Source organism: Manis javanica, chromosome 16 (assembly GCF_040802235.1).
Source record: "Manis javanica isolate MJ-LG chromosome 16, MJ_LKY, whole genome shotgun sequence".
In the NCBI taxonomy this organism is placed as follows: Eukaryota; Metazoa; Chordata; class Mammalia; order Pholidota; family Manidae; genus Manis; species Manis javanica.
The window spans coordinates 58,477,700-58,501,382 of NC_133171.1; the positions used below are offsets into that span (position 1 = coordinate 58,477,700).

At 41.0% G+C, this 23,683-nt stretch overlaps 2 protein-coding genes across 2 annotated transcripts in view; one reads left to right on the forward strand and one right to left on the reverse strand.

The window, feature by feature from the left end:
* Positions 1-3,961: 3,961 nt before the first annotated feature.
* Positions 3,962-23,683, reverse strand: part of LOC140846694 (B-cell lymphoma 3 protein homolog) — an 84,235-nt gene continuing 64,513 nt past the window's right edge. The window contains exons 11-12 of the mRNA XM_073224224.1: positions 6,062-6,341; positions 3,962-5,113 (exon numbers count right to left, since the gene is read on the reverse strand). The gene's annotated coding sequence lies outside the window, so the exon portion shown is untranslated. The remainder of the gene's footprint in view (positions 5,114-6,061; positions 6,342-23,683) is intronic.
* BTNL2 (butyrophilin like 2) lies at positions 7,115-22,835 on the forward strand. Its single transcript, XM_037005062.2, is given in 13 exon segments — positions 7,115-7,910; positions 9,656-9,895; positions 9,898-10,002; positions 11,705-11,722; positions 11,725-11,811; positions 11,814-11,984; positions 14,052-14,068; positions 15,639-15,642; positions 17,870-18,094; positions 18,097-18,164; positions 18,166-18,217; positions 19,210-19,257; positions 19,260-22,835. Coding segments are annotated over 13 exon segments (1,350 nt in total). The 5' UTR covers positions 7,115-7,840; the 3' UTR covers positions 19,505-22,835.

A 23,683-nucleotide genomic window follows, 5' to 3' on the forward strand; every position in this document is an offset into this window, starting at 1 on the left:
TGCACAAGTACATATTTCCCTGATACTGAAAGTCTCCTGCCTCTAATGTTAGGTGCTCCACCCCCTGCCGCCTCCAGCTCCTGAGCCTCACAGCACTCAAGGCATATGAACTGTTGCACATGCTCCAGCCCATGCCTCCTCCATGAAGGTTCTCTTGATGCCCTCGACTCCCTCATTAGTCACTGAATTATTACATTTTGGTACGTATGTTCTCTCTTATTACTACAAATACCCTTGAGAGCAGGATTTCTAATTTTTTCATCTTTGCTTATTTAAGAATGCCTGGAAATGAAACAGGAAAATGAGTGTGAGATACCGAGACGGCCTCTTCCGCAATAAACCCTTCCTCGTTTCTTTCCCGCCCTCTTCAATCTCCATCTCTGTCTTCTTCTCTTCCCTGCCTACTCCCACCCCTATCTCCAGGTGGGTTAGTTGCCGAATTCTTCTGGGGCCACAAGGAGATCGAAGCATATTCGGTAGCAGCAATTTTCCTACCCCTTCCCCCATTCCGCACAATTTATCAAAAGGATTAGAAGTTAAGATCTCGGTCGTTTAAGACACACCTCAGTCTCGCCTCACTGGCCTTAAGTCGCTGGGCCTCTTTGAAACCTGCATTTAGTTAGGCGATTCCGCCATCTGTTGGTCACATGCGGGACTGCAGCAGTCCTTCTGCGAATGTGGTGAGGAGCGTGAGGGACCTGAATCGGTAAGTACTGGGGGGATCGCAGGGACAAATGAAGAAGGCTTGGCAGGCTGGTGTGCTTTTCTTTAACCCTTTCTCTCAACATTCGGAACGTTCTCCTATTTCCAGGGTGAGACATGCCTGTCTTATTTATTTGAGTGCTTTCGCTGGGGTCCTGGGAGCCACTCCAAGGTAACTATTTCGCGTTCCTCCTAATTCCCCGAGTGAGGCGTCTGGGCTCGTTTTCAAGTGGACCACTGCGAGTTTCGTCAAAGCTTATATCTCTTCCCAGGAACTTCATTTCTACAGACTGTAACCTGCAGCTGAATCGATTTTATGTAATTTTATCATTTTCAAAACTTGGGTGATAATACTAATTATTTTTACACTTTTGTAACTTTTCATAAAGTAAATTCAAAAGTAAAATTTTTAATCATATCTTAAAATTTTTTCAGAACTCAGGAGAATTGGTTTGTCAGATATGTTTAAGATGGCAGTGGCTCTAACAGGGCAGAGAGTTCTTCAGAGTTCTTCAGCTTAGACCGTAGGTCCTTCGGAATTAGCAATCACCTTAGTCCTCCATCCCTGAATGTTTAGAAATTTCAAATACATTTTGTACATTTTAAATACACTCCTGGTGGCCTAGCTACATTCATTCAGTGCCTATTTGCATGTCAAAATGTAGAATTATCTTATATACTTCTATTGTAGGCCAGCAAAATGCTCAGGTCTGCTTTTGATAGGGCAAAACATAAAGAACATACACTCAAGAATCAGAGTTTCATAAGGCAAGGCAGCCTTCCAACACAGATATTGTTGTTCTTATGTAATATCATTAGACAGTATTTCAAGAGTGGCAGGTCTGTTCCTGGTAAATTTTTAACCATATGATTGGTTCTTTATCTGTTTGGATTTCTGCCCCCAATCTCCCCTCTTCCATTCAGAATGGTATTTGAAGTGGGGGCGGGGGGTGCTTTGTGTATAATTGTTTATTAATCATCACATTTTCTTATATTTTACTAGAACATACAGGTCATATAAAAGAACATGGTTTTTTGATGAATAAAGTGATCACACAGATGTTGGCTCTAAGATTTAGGGTCACCTTTTCGACACCTAGCAGGAGTTCACAGTTCTTTAGATGATATCAAAGAATTTTATTATATTTTTCCATCTAAGCTTCCTAACACTTTGTGAATAAGACAATTGTTATTTAAAATTCTAGTTCTCATTCCAGCAGTTGAGGCCTTCAAGTTCAGATATTACAATATTCATTAGGAGCCTCAACAAATATATAAAAATGTATTGCTCACTCTATAAGCCTCTTATGGCCAACCTCTAGGATAGTTTTACCATTATATTTTACTTCTTAGCCATCAGCAAGCATAGGATCTCATCAGGGAAAGGTAGGGATCTAAATGAATTGATCTAAATGTAAAAGCAAATGAAAAATGCCTGTTTTTTTCCTTGTCTATGAATGTGTATACCCTTCTGTATGGAGACCAATAGTCACCTCCAGCGGTCACTGTAAGGTTGAAGGCACTTGGGGGAGGGAGGAGCACGTTGGACACTGATGACGTGCCAAAGTCCCCGGCTGCTGCCCCCTCCCAACCTGAAAAATGTGCCTTGGGCTAGCCAATCCTCACGGCGCTGTAAATCTAAGCTCTGCCTCCCCCTACCTTCTTTAAAAACTCGCTGCCTGTCTACTTTCGTGTGACTTCCCTGGCCTGTGACAGGAAGGCCACGGAACCTTGCCTCGGGGGTATTCAAATAAATTACCTGGCACTTTGTTGCCTCTCTTTGCCTGCTTATTTCGGCTAGAATTTATCTTACAGTTACAACCCAGAGGATTAAGTAATCCTAAATAGCAGAATATGTAAAAATCACACGTATACACTTGGTTTAGGAATGTGCTTTTGTACTCCCACTTGATACTCTGAAAAAAAATTGCAGTTCTACTGGGTTTGTTTGGTTTTTTTTTGGATTGACTACTAGTGGTAAATCTATAATGTGAGGAAATTTTGCTAAGAAAGCTGGTTCTGGGTGAGAGTCTGTGGGCCAATTAGTTACCTTATTATTGTGACATGAACTTTAGGACGCATGATCTTCTTCATTCTCCTCTCAATGACTCCTCAGTCCACAGGTTTCTTTTCCTTGGCCAGATGGCTGTGCTTCCTGTTGATTTGAAGGAACAAGTGTCATGGCCCTGAGTCCTGGAGTTCTTGGGTGGGGCGGTGGGGAGGAGAGGGGAATCCCATTTCCTTTTTGTCTCCTATTGAGGCCAAGGTAACACTGGACAAGGGAGCTTATACACCAACAAGCCCTCAGAGCTGCTTCCTGAGAGTTTATTCCCACGTCACCTCCATCTCTATGGACCCTGAGATATCACAAAGGGGCCTCCAAGATAGTCATGGGCACAGAATAACTTGTTTCTATCCTTTTAGGACTAATCCTCAGGCTATTTAAACCTTGGAACACACCATCCCTTGGGATGCAAGCTTCCCAGAGGCTGGAGTTGTTGACTTGCCAGTTTAACCAGATTCCAGATTCCTCCTGTATGCATAGTCCCCTGTAGGATCTACCTCCACCCTTACTGACCCTGTAATGGTCAGCCTGAACTCATCATTCCAGGCTTGATGATTACCTTAGCATGACAGAATCATTCCCCCTCTCATAGCCAAGTATCTTTCATCCTGTGTAAGGAAAATACATTTGCAAGAGGAACAAATCCAAGAAGTATTGCTTTGAGCAATATTTCAGAGCTTCAGGCTTCTTCCAAACAGCAACATTGAGTCAGACTTTCTTGCTTCTTGCTTTGCAGAGCACAAAGATTGATGGAGGAGGGAGAACAGGGAGGACCAGAATCCGCTTCCCAAGATTTTAAAGCTAAGAGGATTGGATCCCCAGAAACAAAAGACTTATCCAAAGTAAAGGTTGTCAAAATTGATAACAAAACTAGAATAGAAATCTTAGACATCCTAATTATAGGGCTCTTCCTGTCATCTACTGGCTGAGGGAGTCATGAATGTGGGTCTCACATGACAGCAGCACTCGGAAGGGAAACATCTGAGTGAATCGTGTACCGCAGATAAGCCCCTGAAGACCAGACTGAGCACGTCTCTGCTGCCCTCTTAGTGACCCTGTAGATGCCTGACTCCCCTGCCCTTCTGCTCTCCCTCCTGCCTTCTCAGAGCTGCGAGCATCTGTCGTTTCCTGCCCCCTCTCCCACATGCCGACACACCCATGCAAAATGGACATTCAAAATTCATAGCATAATTTAGGACACAATGCTTATTTCTTTTTAAATTTTTTATTGAAGAATAGCCGATACAATATTATATTTCGAGAATACAACAGTGATACAACAGTTATATACGTTATCAAATGTTCACACCAGCTAGTGCAGTTACTGCCTGTCAACACAGAAGGCTGTTACAGAACTTCCAACCATTCTCTGTGCTGTACTTTCATCCCTGTGACTGATTTACATTGTGATTGAGATTTCTGGGCCTCCTCATCTCCCTCATCTACCCGGCCCACCCCTGCCCCAACCCCTCCCCTATGGTAACCACAAGCCACCACTCAGTGTCTCTGAGCCTACCATTGTTTTGCTCATTTCGTTTTGTTTTTAGATTCCACAAAAAAGTGAAATCATGTGGTATTTTTCTCTACCTGGCTTATTTCACTTAGCATAATACCATCTACGTCCATCCATGTTGTCCCAAATGGCAGGTAGCCCCTAGATAAAGTGTATGTAAGGGCTTTTTGAGAAGAGATGTACAAAATATAAACAGAGTTTCAAGTGGTCAGTTGGTGCTAATGTGACTGATCACAAGCAAAACACAAAGATGGGTACTGACGCTCCTGGCGGAATTCCAAAGCTACGTGTCATCAGGGTGATACCAAATATGTGCAATGGGAAAAATATTTCCACACCCCCCAGTTTGGGTGTGAAAAAATAAATCTCTACATTTCCCTCTTACTGATCTTAATTTTTATGTCAAGCACTGTAAAATCTTAGAGCTCATAAATGCCAGATAAACTCAGTGGATTTCATAACAATAATTTGAAAACAGCCATCCGCCCAGGGTTATTTCTAAGTCCTGAGGTTAAGAGGTGGCGCAAGGTTAGTGCCCAGGCTCTCTTCTGATTTCCAGTGTGACTCCCACTCTTGGTCTTGGTCACATTGTGCCTCCTGGGGGTCACTGACCTTCCCAGACTGGTGATGATGACTGTCATGTCCGTGACATCACTCTCTTCTTGCTGCATCATTCCTTGCCAGCATTTCAGGCAGCAAACTTTCACCCCAAATCTGAGCTTTCCAAGGCCCACGTCCTCTTGCTGCTGTTCTTTAGTCACCCCTGGGACAGTGGTGTCTGTGCTGTTGCCGTTCTGGGGCCCGGGGTGAAGTGGGGCACCAGCCTCTCCCCTCTACTTGAGAGACAGAAACAGGGTAAAGAGACTCTTGCTAATGTTAAATTATTTTTCTCTTCTGTTCAAACCCCTCATCCCCCACAATAGGAAGGGTCTTTATCTACCCTGAAAGGAGGGGAATATGCTCACATTGAGAATAGCAACCTCCAGTTAGGTGCCCAAATATGGGCTGATCATAACAGGAGAGGAAGCAAACTCAAGGAAAAAAAACAACTTAAAATTTATAACATCACAATGTTGCATACATTCATATTTTACATTGAAATATTTTACACCTACAATTTTTTTTCTGGAGAATTCTTGAATCCTGAAAATATATCTGCAGACCCTCAGGGGTACCTGCACTCTGATTTAAGAAAAACTGACATAAAGGGGGATCAAAGGGAAAATTTAATCTAAAAAGCATGCACACAAATGTGCCTATAACCTCAGTCATTACAATGTTTGTGCCCAAATGTTGTGCTGAATTGCTTAATAAATTTATTTGATTGATGTAAGAGTAACTAAACTCTTTGTTACCCAGCAAAGGGAGATAAAAAAATAAAATAAAATGAGCAATAACCTAACACAGCAGACTTGGCCGGGCACTGTGATGCTGAGACGGTGATTATTTTCGCTGGCCTCTGTTTTCTCATCAGTAAAATGAGGGATCGGGTTTTGATAAAGGGTCTGGCTTCCAACTCAGCCCCATGAGTACTGTGCTCTGGGGGACACTTGGCACTCGGTGGGGAATCCTCAGCGTGTGGCAAGGTAGAGGGAAGGGTGAAGACGGAGAAGGTACCGCCAGCACCAGGTTCTGTGTGTGGGCCTGGCTGGATAGCACAGCCCAGGCCTCACCCAGAAGGGGCGCCCTGGCCTTCTGGGGAAGCGTGAGGAGTGCTAATATCACTATTTTGTCTGCAAGTCTAAAGAACTCATAACTACAACCAGTCAAAGTCCACTTGCCATGTGAGTTTCGCTTCAGAGGATCCACAGGTAGGAGGTGAACACAACATTCTGACTGGAATCTCATGTTCAGAGCGGAAGTCAGGGATCTGGAGTGAGGCAGCACGAATCCTTCACCCACAGCCTGGGGGGCCAAGGCCGCCTCCACCCCGTCTTGCTGTCCCCCACTTCTGGCTCCAGTCAGCGCCCAGGGCTGTGGCCCATCTTTGGACACCTGCTGCGTGGATGCAGGGCACGCCTGAGACCAAGTGAGGAGCTGACCCAGCAGCTCCAGTTCCCCCTGACGGAGAGAGGACACATGTGAGTGGTTTGGACTGGAAAGTCCCTGGGGGCGGAGGTCGGGGAAGTCCACTACTATGAGGAAGTTGGCATCTAGACAGTCAGCGCCCAGCAGGGAAACTGCCACTCGTCACAATACCTCCCACTTGTATTTCACTCACACCCTGCTTGATATTTTTCAAAGTGCTACCCAAGCTTAAGTGATCCTCACAATATTGCTGTGAAACCGTTTGGGTGATGAAGGGGCACTGGATTAAACCCAGAAAACTGGGATCATGTCATTCATTTGTCATGCGTGATCTTATTGTGCTGTGTCTCGGAGCCTCGGTTTCCTTGCCTGTCACATAGTGAACATACAGCTGGAAAAATATTAGGAACAGCGCTTTCCATCAGAGAGTAGAGAAGGGAGAGGCTCAAGAAAACAAAGCGAGATTCTCAAGGTCACAGAGGTAAACACAAAGTCACCTTGTCTCCTAAAATTCTTATTTTACTTTCCTTTCTCTCTATAAAAATATGTTATTTTAAACATGTGATCAACTACATCTATTTTTAAAGTTTATATAGATATATAAGCTTCAAACTTTGTGAATTGAGTACATTTATTCTCACCAGTTAATTACTGTGGTCATGTGGCACTTTGAAAAATTAATATTTGATGTTTTTTACTGGAAAACAAACCTCTAATGATCTGTAACACATAGTAATTTGTAATTTTCTTTGGTATGAATTTTAATTCCATAGACATTGGAATTCGGAATAGCTACTCACCTAATGCCTAACACAAACCACCACTCATCATGGCATCTTAACACTTGTACTTTATCTGGAAAATTAAATAAAACGTGGCTTTGAGAATTCGACAGTACATATACGTATTAGATCATATCTCTTAACAATATCAAAGTTTACCATCTTCAAGTTTCTGAAGATTTGGGGCTTATATTCAGATGGTAAAACAGAAATATCAAGAAGCTTAAAATTAAAGTATTTTGATTTAAAGTTTATGACTTAGGTTCAAATCATTTATCTATAAAATAAGCGTGCTAAAGATTTTCAACATGCTGATGGCAGATGGTCCATGGCAGTGTTTTTCCTCAGCACTGTTAACACTTGAAGCTGGATAATTCTTCACCATAGGGGCTTCCCTGTGCACTAGCATGTTTAGCGGTACCCTCAGCTAATACCCATAGATGTCCTCTCCCCACAGCTGGGACAACCGAAAATGGCAGACATCGCCACATATTCTCCAAGGCAAAACTGCCCCCTTGCCCTGTGAGACCCATGGTGTGAGGCGGTTACTCTGTTTATACTCACAGACCTCTCTCTGGGCACTGGGGCAAGTTAACATGCATTTTTTTTTACAACTTTCTTCAAAAGCTTCACTGATTTGGGCAGTTCTTTCTTGGAAGTCTCCCTCTAGATCTCTGGGACATCCGCTTGCCAGATGGCGGCCTCTCTAAAGTGTTTGGCGTGTTCGCTTCTGTGTTTGCTCCAGGGGGGATGGTGGCTCTTCCAGGACACAGTCTGTCCGGTGTAGTTGCCTCCGTGCTGCTCACCGTGAAGCAGCCAGGTAGAATGACCTTCTTGCCCGCACTGCACACCGGATGTCCCAGAGATCCAGTCTGCATGCAGAGTTCGAAATCAAAAGGGCTAGTACTATATTACGAGGGGGTCTAGGGCTCAAACATCTATGCTCCCCAAAGGGTTCCTCCACTTTCAGCCACGTTACTTTTGGAGTGTCTTCTGCCTTAGTTCCCTCATCTTTATGATAAAATAGCAATGTACCTTGGTGAAAGGGGGAGCCTAGTAAACAAAATGTTCTTCATGTAATTGTAGATTAATGATACCAAAATAAATAATAATAATAATAATAATAAAAAGAATAGCGATGTACCTACATCCCATAGGCTAGCACAAGCTTTAGAACTAAATGAGGCTGTACAGACAAGATACTTGAATTAGCCCCTAGAGCACATTAAGTTACTAATCCATTCCCCTGCTTCCAGGCAGCACAGCACTTTGGGGACAAGAAAAGTGGCTCTTTCTTACCATAAATTGAGCAGCACAAAACTACTTGGAAGCAAAAAACTAGAGGGAGACTTCCAAGAAATAGACTTGGAAATCTCAGTAACTGAATTTCGTCCATCACAACATTGTACCTTGAGAAAGGATTATGAAAAATCAATGTCAGAGGGAAATATTAGAGCCCCAGGGAAAATGCAGCATGGAGAAGTGGGGAAAATCCTGGACAGAGCACAGAGGTGCAGGCTGCAGACTACTGAGTGCTACCAGACATGATGTGATGTGATGAGGCTGTCCACCCCTCCATGTGCTCAGTGTCCTAACCTGTGAAAGTGGTCAGCCAGAGGGTGACTTCAGACCTACTAGCCTCATAGTCACATTCCATCAATGAGGCATGCAGGCAGATCTCTACTTAAATCCTATGTGACCTTTTAGCAGCATCTATTTGATACAGAGCAGCAACTTAACAAGGCGAGGTTCCTTCTTAGGAGGATTGGATGTGCACAAAGCAAATGCAAATGGCCCTGGAGCATTTTAGGGGGAGACAGAACATAATATACATGACATATGAAATTATTAAACATAACAACAGGAGGAATTATTAAGCAACTCTTCAATTTTCAGGTAACAATGAAGAGGTCAAACATGACTCAAAATGTCCTTGTAAAAACTGCAGTGTACATAGACTAGGAACTGGAGAATTTTCTGCTCCAGACCAAAGAGAAAAAGGGAAAAAAAAGCCCAGTCCTACTTAGGACCAGAGCAATCCTGAAAAGCTAAAAAATCTAGTGAGTGTATTTACTACCTAAATTTTAGGAAAAGCTATTGTAATGACAGTCACTAACAATATAAAGTGAAATTACTAACTATAAGATAAATGATTATAAAAATACAAAATAAATAATAACATTCCTGATTAAAATAATCATTTACATATTAATTTATTTGAGAATAAAAACAACCTAGAGATGGTAGTTTTAGTATCTTAAAGATACTGAGATTCCAAATCTCAAATCTCACTGAAAATAGTGGATTTGCTTCCCAAATCACACAGCTTGTGACAAATTCAGCACTGACACTCATCAAATTTTTGAACTGCATATTATTTTCAGTATACAAAATTATCTTTTTAACAGCCAAATGTGCAAATCATTATGCTATATTTTTCTAAAACTTGAAAATAAAGCTCTTTCTCCTCCAGGTGACCCTACTTTGATAGATTGGACATCCCAAAGCAAGCTTATTAATCTCCCAATTGGCATTTCCTGGTTCCTCTTTTATACTGTTCTGTAGATGACTTCAGAGTGACTAGTCCCACCCATCCTATCACGGCCAGGGTAGGGGAAGATGCCCTCCTGACACGTCAGCTCTTCCCCAGGAGGACATCAGTACACATGGAGGTGAAGTGGTACTGCTTGGAGCCCAGCAGAACTGTGTTTGCACACTGGCATGGATTTGGAGCGACCGAGATGCTGATGGAGGAGTACAGAAGCCGAATGGAGTTCATAAAGGATGACGTTGCTGAGGGAAAGGTGAGGTGAAGACGTACAACATTCAACCATCTGATAATGGGCAATACTGGTGCCATTTCCAAGAGGGGAACTACTGTGGAGAAGCAAACTTGCTGCTCAATGTAGCGGGTGAGTACTTGGGGAAAGACAAAGGGTCTCAGACGGAGAAGTATATTAAATCGTGGTAAGCTTATTGCCATTTGGAGAATTCCCATTTAAGCATTAGGGTAATTCCTAATGCCCACTCTTCCATCCTGATTCATTTGAAGGCAAGTCATGCTGAAGTCTTCAAAGCAAGCTCACTTAAAAACAGTCTTCCCAAATTTAACCTACATGGTTTTGACTGTTCTTGATAATTAATTGAAATCCATGACATACGGTCATTAGCAATTTTGCTAAGTCATGATTTGTGCCACGTCAAGGGCAAGTCGATTACTGAGCACGTTTACCTAATTGCCCAGCATCTGTATCTCAGCGGAATTGGTTGTTCTCTACCAAACCTCAAAGGCACAGTAACTGAGATGTGAAAACTTTGTTTCTTGGCATAATGCCTCCAGTTAGAAAGCTAGTAATGTAACTGAAGAAATTAAGAACATTGTGCTTCAGTGGAAATTCTTTTACACTAGTGTTCAATGAACTGGGCTCACAGATGCTTTTGGACAAACCCACAGCAAATAGCAAGGCTCTGCATGATGCTTTTGTATAAGCAAAGTAGGAAAGAGTTGAGAAAAAGAGGATGACTGAAGAAAGCTCTGTTTAAAGGTAAAACACATTTCTGAAAAGTAAACTTTCATATGGTTCTCTGGCAGGAATAAATCTTCTATGTGCTAAAGAGAAAGTCAGGCAAATCCATTCACCTTATCAGGGCAATAGTTCTCTGGAGATGTTACCATCTCTGGCTGTTACTGTTTCCTTCTTTACTCCCCCCTATAAGGCTGTTTTCTAACACCTTTTATTCATAACAACCAAGACTATCATTATTATTGTTATTATATTCAAGGTGATTCAAGATGGATGAAGTAATCCAAGTATTTCTGAGATCTAGAGATGGGAGGGCAGCATTTCACTATCAGGGACATGTAAAAATAAGCCACATGAATGGAGTCTCTTTTCCAGTAACTGATGGAGTCAGGAATCTCATCTATGAACAATACAATCTCCTTTGTTTGGGTTTGAGAGTTGTATTGAGTAGAGAAAGAATTTCATGATTATACAAGACTAGGATTTTTCAAAACCATATTTCCTTTTAGATTCCTATTTAGACACTAGAACTTTTCATGGAGCATCCCATTTTACACACCCCTGGTTATCTACTTGCATCCCAAGATTACAACCATCAACAAAAGGAATGGGAAGAATGGTACCCAAGGAGGTGATTTCTGATTTTATATTAAATATTCTATTTAAATAAGAGTCAATAAATCATCCAAAATGTCAGACAAAGTGCTTGACACAACAATATTAAGCTGAAAAATGCAGAGCTCATAGCATGGGGGAGCTCATGAACAAATTATAACACATCTTTGTTTGCAGTATTAGAGACATAAGCAAAATGTCACTGTGTCCCTTTCTCTTCTCCTGTCTGGATCTGAAGAAAAATGCTGCTCATATGTTCTACTTTAAAGACCTAGCCTGGGGAACAAGTAAAGTGAATTGGACCCAGTTTAAATGGGAAGAAGGCTTCAGACTGCTTTTTGCTCCCCAGAGCCCTGGACTCCTGCACTCTCCCTCTGATCAGTGCCACTGGGATCTCAGTCTCTATGAGTTGTGCCTCCATGTGCTCCAGGCCTGAGGGCTATATCTCTCCCCCCACCCCCCCACCCCACCCCAGGTCTGGGTTCTGATCCTAATACAACATGGAGGGAAATGTACAAAGTGGAGTCCAGCTGGTGTGCACTGCAAAAGGCTGGTTCCCAGAGCCCCATATTTATTGGGAAGACAGCACAGGGAGAAGCTGCTGACTGTGTCTGAGCATCACATCCAAGGTACAGACAGCCTGTTCTATGTGTAAGCCACTCTTGTTGTCAGGAATGCCTCTACAGAGAGGGTATCTTGCTTCATCCACAGTCCCATCCTCAGTGAGGAGAAGTGGTCAGACACCCCCGTTCCAGGTCAGTGCCCTGCCTCTACCACCATGCACTCAGGTTAACAGGGGAGGTTCCAGGGACTGTTCTGTAGCACTTAATATTTTTTTATCAAGAAAAATGTAGTAACATGTTTTAAAAGGTATAAAATATTTATGACTGGAAATACATATGTTATATTTTGATTGAATAGCTGTTGTTAATGGTACTCCAGTTATTTTCAAGTTTGGCCTTTAATTCTGTCTGAATTGATTTTCTTCACTCACAAGTATGCTTCACATTGTAAATAAAACAAAACTATATTCTTGCAGTTGAAATGCTTTCTTATGCTGTATTATGTTGATTACTTCCAGGAACCTATCACATGAAGATAATCAGAGATAAATAATAGATAACCAGTAACAGAAAATCAAAACTATTTACATATAGCATCTTAATTACAGCCTTATTTATAAATAGCAACAAAACAACAGCCAAAAATAACCCAACATAGCAATGGAGTGTTAAGTGTATTACATTATTATAAATTACAGTGTTGAAAGAAATGGAAATAAAAACTACAATGAGATATCACCTCACACCAGTTAGGATGGCCACCATCCAAAAGACAAACAACAAGTGCTGGTGAGGATGCAGAGAAAGGGGAGCCCTCCTACGCTGCTGGTGGGAATGTAAATTAGTTCAACCATTGTGGAAAGCAGTATGGAGGTTCCTCAAAAAACTAAAAATAGAAATACCATTTGACTCAGGAATTCCACTCCTAGGAATTTACCCTTAGACTGCAGGAGCCCAGTTTGAAAAAGACATATGCAACCCTCTGTTTATTGCAGCACTATTTACAATAGCTAAGAAATGGAAGCAACCTAAGCATCCATCAGTAGAAGAATGGATAAAGAAGATGTGGTACGTATACACAATGGAATATTATTCAGCCATAAGAAGAAAACAAATCCTACCATTTGCAACAACATGGATGGAGCTAGAGGGTATTATGCTCAGTGAAATAAGCCAGGCAGAGAAAGACAAGTATCAAATGATTTCACTCATCTGTGGAGTATAAGAACAAAGCAAAAACTGAAGGAACAAAACAGCAGCAGAATCACAGAACCCAAGAATGGACTAACAGTTATGAAGGGGAAAGGGACTGGGGAGGATGGGTGGGAAGGGAGGGATAAGGGGGAAATAGGGGCATCACGATTAGCACGTATAATGTAGGGGGGGAACATGGGGAAGGCAGTATAACACAGAGAAGGCAAGTACCAATTCTATAGCATCTTACTATGCTGATGGACAATGACTATAATGGGGTATGTGGTGGGGACTTGATAATAGGGGGAGTCTAGTAACCATAATGTTGTTCATGTAATTGTACATTAATGATAGCAAAATAAATAAAATAAATAAAACATAAATTACAGCATTGATGAAGAATGTTATTTTCAGAAAATGTTAATGGCTGAAAAACTCATCATGATGGACTAGTCAATAATAAAGATAACATCTATCCATTTATCTATGATTAGACATTTCCAATCATGTAAACATCATTGGCTTTAAAAAACTCATAGCTGCACTAAAACTTCTGGGACACCTCTATATTTAGACATAATGATATAAGATATAGTATTCTTACTCAGATAAATGAATACAGGAAAAAAACTTAAAGTAAATGTTATATATTATGTTAAAAGGAGCTATATGTAATTGCAAAACATATATACACATTTTATCTCTCAGTTTGGAATTATAGGTGACAATTGCCTATGTCCATATATTTTTATACCTTCTATGCATTTATAAAAGAATATATTCGTTTTATAATTAAAACTTGATATGTCAAATATCAGCAGAAACAAACATAACCATAAGGTGATAGAACTGAGAGCATTTTTATTGTGCAGAAAAGAGGAAAAGCAGCTGGACAGACTACCAGGGGATCCATGGGAAAGAATCAATATTTTCTGCATTCAATTTCCCTTTTTATAAATTAAGCTATCCAATAAAATGTAGAAATTGCTTTTATTTCTTTGAAATATTGTCTCTGTTTTCCCTTAGGTCAAGTTCCTTAATAAGTTTTCCTTGTTCTTTTTCCAGAGAAGCTCCAGACTGAAGTAGACCGAACGGCAAACACGCGTAGGTGAGCCTCCGCCCTCCCCGGAGGAGGTGGTGCTCCCCGGGCAGAGCGAGAGGGAGATACTGAGAAGCCTCATGATTCCAAGGAGTAACCGAGGCATGACTTCACCACGTCTCAGTATCAGAAGGCAAAGCACAGGCACCTCTGCACAGCAAAACTTGCCATTTTCAGTGTTCATGGGGTCCCTGCGAACTTCAGATGGACGCCCATAAGGGGCAGGAGGAAAGGGAAATGCCTTTGGGTTGTGGAAGGGATGCCACAGGGCAACTGATGGGGCTCTGGCGGCCCTTTCAAGTCATTCCTAATGTTAGTGAGGGCAGTGCTGCCACGACAATTGGAGGTCACCACCCGCCCACCTCCACCCTCGGGCTCTGCTGTGGTTTCTGCACCTGCTCTTTACCCCACTGGATCCTAACCTCATCAGTACTGGGAGGGAGCTGTTACTTTCCAAGATGCAGCCTAGGACCCTGTTGGTTTGTTTTTTTTTTAACTAGTGAGACTGCAGGTATTTTGTCACTGTACCTATAAGGGGTTTAAAAATAACCAACCGATGTTTGACCCTCTTTCGGTTTCTCCTTTACCTCCTTACCCTCTGCCTCCTTTCTATGACCTCTCTCCTATGATAACCAGCCTGCTCCCTGCCCAGATGCATATGAACTTGTATCACTCCTTTTCTCCTTCCATCAATACCCTGCTGTCCCTCAGGTCATCTGTTAGCAGGAATGTGCCTGTGTGCGTGCACCTATGTGCATGTTAGGTGAACTTAAGCACGCTTTTCAGCCCACATACGAGTTTTTGAGGAAAAGTCAGGTGGCAACACACTGCAATCACTGCCAGAGTCTAGTGTGACACCTTCAACCCCCATCAGGCCATAAAGGTACAGGGAAGGGCCTCAGGAGGGACAAAGGTAACTCCACAGTCTGAAGAGAGTTGCACACCTGTGTGCCTTTCCTTCCAAGTCAGATCCTGTTCTGCTCAGGGTGACATCCGCTCACCATCAGACAGAAACCTTAACCAGCAAAGCTTGTTAGTGACAGAGTAGAGTCAAGCCAGTGTTTGGGGGAGTTTGACACTTCTCTGTCCCTCAGGAAGAGTTTAGTTAAGAGTCATTCCTGTGAGTTACTTGAACCAGCTTGACATGTCCACGGGAGACCCAGCAAACAAACTACAGTCCAGTGTTTCTTTGTTTCTAAATAGTGCTGACCTTCTGGGGCCTCAATAAAACAAGATGAAAACAACAGAGCCTTCCTTGGCCCCCTGTCAGGCGGGGGAAGAAGTCTGTGTTCTCAGGAGCTTTGAGGGTGCACTTTGATTGAGGCTTTTCTGCGTGACAGCCCCTGGGGGAAGAGGGGGCATCACAGCAGCCTCTGTATTCTCCTGAGTTATAGGTCAGAGACAAGGTCATCCCACTGCAACAGGCTGTTGGCAAACTGAGCTCTCCATAGAAATCCTGAGACTGAAATCCTAGTTCCCTCTCTGGAAAGTAATGTTACTGATTTATAAAAATGACTAGCTTTTGAAATACTAATTATATGCTGGGAACTAAGCTAAGTGCTTTACAGGAGTTATTCTATTTATGATAATTATAAGGTTAATAGATTTATACTCATTGTACAGATGGAAAACAATCTTAGAGTCCTACGAGGTTTGCTGAAAACCACTAAGTGTGATATTTGCCTTTTAATCTTTGTGTGTGATTGAGTGCAAGTTCTTAATAATTTATGTGTGATTTTTAGTAAATCATTGGTCTCTATTTTCTCATCTTTAAAATGGACATGTTGGATTTAATCTCTAATGTAGTGTCAGGCTCTAAGAATTTAGATATATATGATAGAATTAATATAACATAATGAAATATATCATAATATAATACAATGTAACATATTGGGGAAATAAGATAGCCCACTTAGTTGACTATGCTGATTGAAAGAGGATTATAGGATCTGATGATGGAATTATCAGGTTTCAAGGAATTAGTGTATACTTTGGTCTACTACATACTCTAGAAAGGATTTTATTTTTCAGTGGATATTCAGAAGGCATTTCAGTGACATATATATGAAACTCAAAAATAAAACAACAAATTGTGTGGAAGGTATGGACAAAACCATATAGAAAAAGGAGACTCTGCAGAGCTGCTGCCAAGGAGCTCATATTCTAGTGGAAAATAAATCACTGACAAACAGGGATGCATGGTTTCTTTCCTGTACTTCAAACTTTATTTTTACTTGGATTCCAGGAAAACAGGAGTTAAATATATCTGTAATGTGCCTAATTAAATCTCCATACTTATATTTGCATTTCTTTAATCCCCACGAAAATCAATGTTAGCTCTTAATTAACCTATGTCTGGCAGGGTAACATAGTTTTGAGATTTATTATGTACCAGGGGTCATAGACAGGGGGAGAAAAAATCATCATGTGGATAATGGAGATGACGAAAAAGTCTTTTATTAAGTGATTTACTGTAAGACACTTGGATGGAGAAACTAATCCCTAGTTCATTTTGTCTGACTTCTACTTTTGTCTTCAGATTTTAACAGATACATACAGAATGGAGATACTATTGTTTTAGGTATAATTGAAGGATAAAGCAAACAAAAAGCTGGAAATACTTGAGAGTCAAATTTTAGCTAGAATAGGGGGAAATAATCTGAAAATTAGATTTAGTTGACAGCGAGGTTCCTCTTTAGAGAGGTACCTAGCAGATTTTGGCGAATTATATAATGAGGACATTTTGCCATTGGTCATTGACTCCCATCCAGACAACGTACAAATTTTTACCTATATTTCTATCATAAGTGATCATAACATATGTGAAAGCATTGTCACCATTTGATTAAAAAGGATAACTCTTAATTTAGAATAGAGCAGAGTTGGCATGACCAGAGCGTGATGAGAACTGGGAGTGTCACAGCTTGGATCCAGGAAAGCTGCCAGAGAAAGCCTGCACTCTCCATGATAGGAGGACTAGACTCCTTCTGTGTATGCACCAATATTTTGCATTTCGTATTTTGCAACCTCCTCAGTTTGTGATTTTATAGTGTTTCTCAGAATAATCTAAGGACATTGAAACTGGTGTGTGTTTAGAACCCCATTTATGTGGGATCTTGGGGGACTGAACTATAGTGGCTGCATCTAACTCATAAAGTGTTATAAAATCACACCAGGAGAAGGTTTCTTCAAATTTCATTACTAAAAATCCACCTGAGACTCTGAGACATCTGAGAGTCTATTTTCATTCTCTCCCCATTATCAAGGCAGAGGGTGGGATTGGCTCCCATGCCCTCAAGGCTCAGTCTGCATGCCTCCATTCACACTGCACGGTCATCCAAGAGCTTTATATAGAGGATTTTGCTTAACTTCAGAGCAAACATGATTTTGAGAATGAAATGTTTGTTTTATAGTTTAAGAAATTGAGGTGTGCACAAATTAAGAAGTAGTTTAAAGTCCTGGAGATTTGAAGTCATAAAGTATTAATTTAATTTGAATTATAAAATTATTTTATTGGGCTGTAAATGAATAAAATTACTGTAGGGGCAGGGGCGAGTCCCATTAGTGACTTTTCCCACACTAACACACATCATGGGATGGTTCTGCCTTCAACAGGGACAACCTCTATCCTAATCCCACTAAACCTGCCCCACTCCAAAGGATACCTTGAGCCTTGCAGCCCTCCTGGGTTCCCACAGGTTCTAAGCCACACTCAAGATGTTCTTGCTGATGACACTACTTGCTCCATTTTGTCTTTCATTGTTTTTCCTATTGTGTTTAATAGTTTCCTTAAAAGTTATTGGACCTCCCCAGCCCATCATTGTCAGAGTGGGAGAAGACATACAATTAACCTGTTACCTGTCCCCCAAGGCTAATGCACAGAGCATGGAAGTGAAGTGGGTCCAATCCCACCATTATCCTGCTGTTTATTCATATGTGAATGGGAGCCATTTGGCTGAAGAGCAGATGAAAGAATACAGAGGGAGGACAACATTGGTGAGTGATGACGTCAAGAGGGGGGCCTGACCCTGCAGGTGCACAATGCCAGGACCTCAGGTGATGGGCAGTACCGGTGTCTGTTTTGAAAAAGGTGGTGTTTACCAGGAGGCCAGTTTCGATCTAAAGATAGTAGGTAAGGATTCTAGATAGGTGTTTTAGACTCAATATATATTCCTACTGCTTTAACATGCTAATTTCTGGAAAATTTCCCTGACATCTAAAATTTCCATTTTAGGAATGGACATGACGTCCATTCACTCATCAAAGTCATACTGAACCCTCTGATGTGCAGGAACAACCATCAACCGTACTTAACACAAATTCAAGAGGACCAGATTTAGTTCTTTGGGTCTAGAATTAATTAATGCCCTTTCCAGGATCTCCGTAGAGTGACATACATTTAATGACATTTGAGAATTTTACCCCATGACTTTACATAGGATTCATTATTCCACAGTCATTAAAATTCTGGGAAATGTGTAGTTGCTGGAAAGTGAAATGACCCACATATAAACAAAAATAATAAATATTGACAGAATTGGCAAGACGGAGAACAAAACTCCCTGAATCATAATTTTCCACTGTCAATATTGTGACTGAGAATTCATTTTCCATGGTTAGAAAATGCCATTTGAAGACATGGCCAACATCTAAGATAATCTATGTTGTCTCTCCTATTGATTTTGTGTCTAAAATAATAAAAATTTAAGGAAATATCCATAGGAGGACATGCTAAGAAGTTAAATGGATTCCATCATTTTGTGACATTGGACATGCATATTTATAAAATTTTGGTCTTTGAGTATATTTTCATATTCTCTACTATCCTGGCCATGTGACCCATGCTCTGGTTAGTTTTGTTCTCATAGAAAAAAAATTGGAAATTTTTTGTATTTCTGAATCTGAGAATGATTTTAAGAATACATAAAATAAAAATAAAACAGAGAAAGAAAATGCTCCCACTACTCACATCCCAAGTGGAGTATAATTTCCCGCCCCCCCCCCCCATTAGCTTTGCTCTCTACCCCAGGCCTCTGAATCTGTCTCTTCCTCCTCAGTGAAGTCGCTGAGCATAGAACTACTTGCAGAGACTAAAGGTTTTGTTCCTTGATATCTATTCCCCAGATCTCGGCTCTTCCCCACTGATCACCATGAAGGGACTGCAGGATGGGAAACACAGCTGACGTGCACTTTAGAAGGGTGGTTCCCACAGCCACCTGTGCAGTGGAGGGACGTGCAAGGAAAGGCAATACCCTCAGTTTCAGAGGTCCTGACTCAAGGCAGCCACAGCCTGTTCCATGTGGAGACATTCTGTGACAGGAGACCTGTCACAAACAGGTCTGCTGTGAATGTGACTTGCTTAATTAGCAACCCCCTTCTTAGTGAGGAGAATATGGCAACTTCTTGTCTCTTAGGTTAGTAATTCACGTGTTCCTCTCAGCTTTGGGAAATAAATATGAAGACAAACCCAGACCTACTCGTTTTATTGCTCTTCTGTTTCATAGTTTTAATTTTCTTCTCTCTGATGAAGTCTCCGGCTCTCTCTTGCAGAGCCGGTCTTCAGGACACCTAGAGTTTCTCTGCGACATGCCCAACTAAATCCCTAGGTTTATACTGTCATATGCTAAATTCTAAGAATTGACTCAATTGCCACTACATCTGCAAACTTTTGATGTGAAAACAATGACATCACCTTATTTTTTATTTCCTCATGGTGGATTTTCTTCTGGATGAAAAACTAATTTTTCTTAACACCATCTTCATGGCTATGGACTTGGTAATTTTATACTTTTGCTACCCTCATGATTACAGTGACCGTGTGATACAATGGGAAACAGAAGGGGAAGAAATATCTGTGTATGTGTATCTACGTGTATGTATTTCTAAGAGAAGCAAATGGTAAAGGCAGCACAGACTTCGAGTATCTCATCAGCTTCTGCAGAGCAAGGAGGAAAAGATCACTTTCCTTCTGGAGAGATCAACTCTCACCCTCCTCTCCAGCTCGGGAGCTACTCAGACAAAAAGGACTATCCAGTTGTAAGACTTACTTCGATTCTGGGTTTCCATTTTAGATTACAGGTAACTTCTTCATGGACGATACTGCTTATTTTGGGATTTCTTCTTGCTGCGGCTACAGGCCTAACCGGGAGGAAGAGCTCTAAAAAAGGTAAGTCAGGTAAATAGAAGAGGTCTTGAGCACACTTTGCCATGGGAGCCTTACCAATCACTCCCTGGCCTCTCTTTCCAGCAGTCACGTAGGGGAGGCACTCAGTGACTATTCAGTAATTAGTGAAACACAAGAGCCCATGGCTTACATTCATGTAATTGAGGATCAGTGCTGAATGAGATCAGTTTACAGTGATAATAGAAGCGAAAGGATTAAAAGACAATAATTTGATCCCCTAGTTCACGTTCTCAAGTGATCTAGTGAAAGGAGAGGAAGAAAAAAGTGGCATAACTATCCTTTCTTCCAAGGCTGAGACTTAACTGAGATTCTGTTGGCATGAATGTTTCACTGAGTCCTTTTAAAATATGGAATCTAGCTTATTGGTGATTCCTGCTCTGCTGATTGAGGACCTCTCACCTATGTTAGCTGTTTTGCATGCCCTATATAGTTCTTCCACTTTAACTCTTGTCACTGTAACTTTTGTTTGCCCGTTTAGATGTTAATACCATGACATTAATACTTTAAAGTACCCCCATATTGATTATAACTAGAATGGGTTTTCTTTCTCCAGAGCGAATGTGACACTAGATCCAAATACAGCTCACCCCAAACCGATCCTTTCTGAGGGAAACGAGAGAGTGACCCATCAGCACTGACACAGCCAGTCGTCCCACAGAGATCTGATGGCTTGTTCAAAGTGCCGGGCCAGATGGGGCTCATGACTGGGAGGTGGACCTGAAAGGTGGAGGTTGGGGACAGGACAGGATGTGTCCCAGGGGCTGCCAAGAACATCAGTGTCCCTTGATAATGGGTTTGGACAGTGGGTTGTTATAGAAACAAGTACCAGACCATTACTTTTCCTCCAAGTCTCCCTGAAGGTGGCTCCAGGACAGGTCAGAATCTCCCTTGACTGTGCCTCTGGAGTCTCTCCTTTTATAACCTGCCCACTAAGTGCCCTGTTTGCAGCTTACCTCAAACTGTCTTCTCTGAAACTCTACCCTCTCTTCATTCTTTGGTCCCCATGTAGGTTCTCCTGACATCTTTCCTACATCAGGGGAGCCTCTGCAACACCTCCAAGGAAAGCAATGACGTTGGGTTCTGGAAACCAGTATTATACTCCACATCCCAGAGCTTTTTTCTCCTTTCACTGCTTGAAAGGGACTCACATAGTCATCCAGGTGCCAATTCAAGAGTGCTTTAACCCCACCCACTCTGGCTTCACATCTGACCTGGGAACTGATCCTTTCAGAGACCTATCCTGTCCCAGGCTCTCTGGTATCCTGCCTACTAATCATAGTCTGATATGTGATGGCCAAAGGCCCTTAGAAAATCCCGTGGGAAATGCAATTTAGCCTAGAGGAGGAAATTTAAGGAATTATCAAGTATTTGATTGGTTTCTTTAGGAAGGGGACAATAATCCAAACGGGGCTGAGAAAATGAAAATACAGTTTAAAAAAAGAGAATCCACATCGCTAGTGATCAGAGAAATGCAAATTAAAACCACAATGAGATATCACCTCACACCAGTAAGGATGTCCAGCATGGAAAAGACTAAGAACAACAAATGCCAGCAAGGATGCGGAGAAAGGGGAACCCACCTACACTGTTGGTGGGAATGTAAGGTAGTTCAACCATTGTGGAAAGCAATATGGAGGTTCCTCAAAAAACTCAAAATAGAAATACAATTTGACCCCAGAATCCCACTCCTTGGAATATACCCAAAGAATACAACTTCTCAGATTCAAAGAGACATATGCACCCCTATGTTTATCACAGCACTATTTACAATAGCCAAGATATGGAAGCAACCTAAGTGTCCATCTGTAGATGAATGGATAAAGAAGATGTGGTACATATACACAATGGAATACTATTCAGCCATAAGAAACAAATCCTACCATTTGCAACAACATGGATGGAGCTGGAGGACATTATGCTCAGTGAAATAAGCCAGGCGGAGAAAGACAAATGCCAAATGATTTCCCTCATTTGTGGAGTATAACAATGAAGCAAAATTGAAGGAACAAAATGGCAGCAGGCTCAGAGACTCCAAGAATGAACTAGTGATTACCAAAGGGGAGGGGTGTGGGAAGGCGCGTGGGGAGGGAGGGAGAAGGGGACTGAGGGTTATTGTATTTAGTACACATGGGGGGGATCACGGGGAGAAAAGAGAAGCAACATAGTGGATCTCTGGCATCTTGCTGCTCTATGGACAATGACTGCACTGGGGTATGGGTGGGGACTTGATAATATGGGTAAATGTAGTAACCACATTGTTTTTTCATGTGAAACCTTCATAAGAGTGTATATCAATCATACCTTAATAAAAAATTATAAAAAAAAAAAGAAGCTATGAGCAAAACCAAAAAAAAAAAAAAACTAAGAGAAACTACAGCTGAATAAAAGAGGAAATATCTGGTCACTAAAATATAACCTTGAAAGTCATATTAAGTGTGGAATTCCTGCTCTAGGCTTTTTAAGAAAGTTTATAGTGGATGTGGAATGGGGAAAATTTTTAGAAATTTTAGTCGAGACAAATTAACTTTTTTCTTTTCTTTTTATTGTATCTATATGAGATGATGGATGTTAGCTAAACCTATTGTGGCAATCATTTCACAATATACATAAATCAAACCATCAAGCTGTATACCTTAAACTTATACAGTGGGCATTATCAATTATTTCTCAATAAGTGAAGAAAAAATTAATTTGTATCATGTATATGAAAATGACAGTTTTATTCTTAGAGCAAAAAAGTGCACAATTAAAATTAATAATTACAAAATTTTTAGAAATATAAACAGTAAATACAGCATACAATAAAAATATTTTAAAGTCATAATAAATTAAAGAAAAGAAACTACATGTGGAAAAGCAAGAATGTGAGAAAAGGACTTGGAAAAAAGTCTTAAAATCTTCTAAAGTGAGAATGAGGAATACGTACGAATGACACTCCACTGTTTTCTGGAATGACAGGCATCAGCTATCTCAGTCCTTTGAGAATTGTTCTTCTAGTGTTCTGGGATTTCTTTTGGCTCACTATTTTTTTCTCTCGATTTTTAAACTCATACATTTATGTCTGAAACTATACATAGTTCTCTGACAAGTATTTACACATTTACTTTAGTTTATAAATTTTTTCAACTATAAAATACACAAAACACAGAATTCATCATTTTAGCCAGTGTAAAGTATACAATTCAGTTGTATTTATACTTTCATAAAATTGTGTGACCAACATCAGCATCCAACTCCAGAATATTTTCATGACTCCAAAAGGAAAATTCCATAGCTATTAAGCAATCACTACCCATTTTTCCGTCTCCCCAGCCCCTGGCAACCACTAATGTACTTTCTGTCTGCATGAATTTGCCTATACTGGGTGTTTCATTGAAATGGAATCACAAAAGATGTGGATTTTTTTGTATCTGG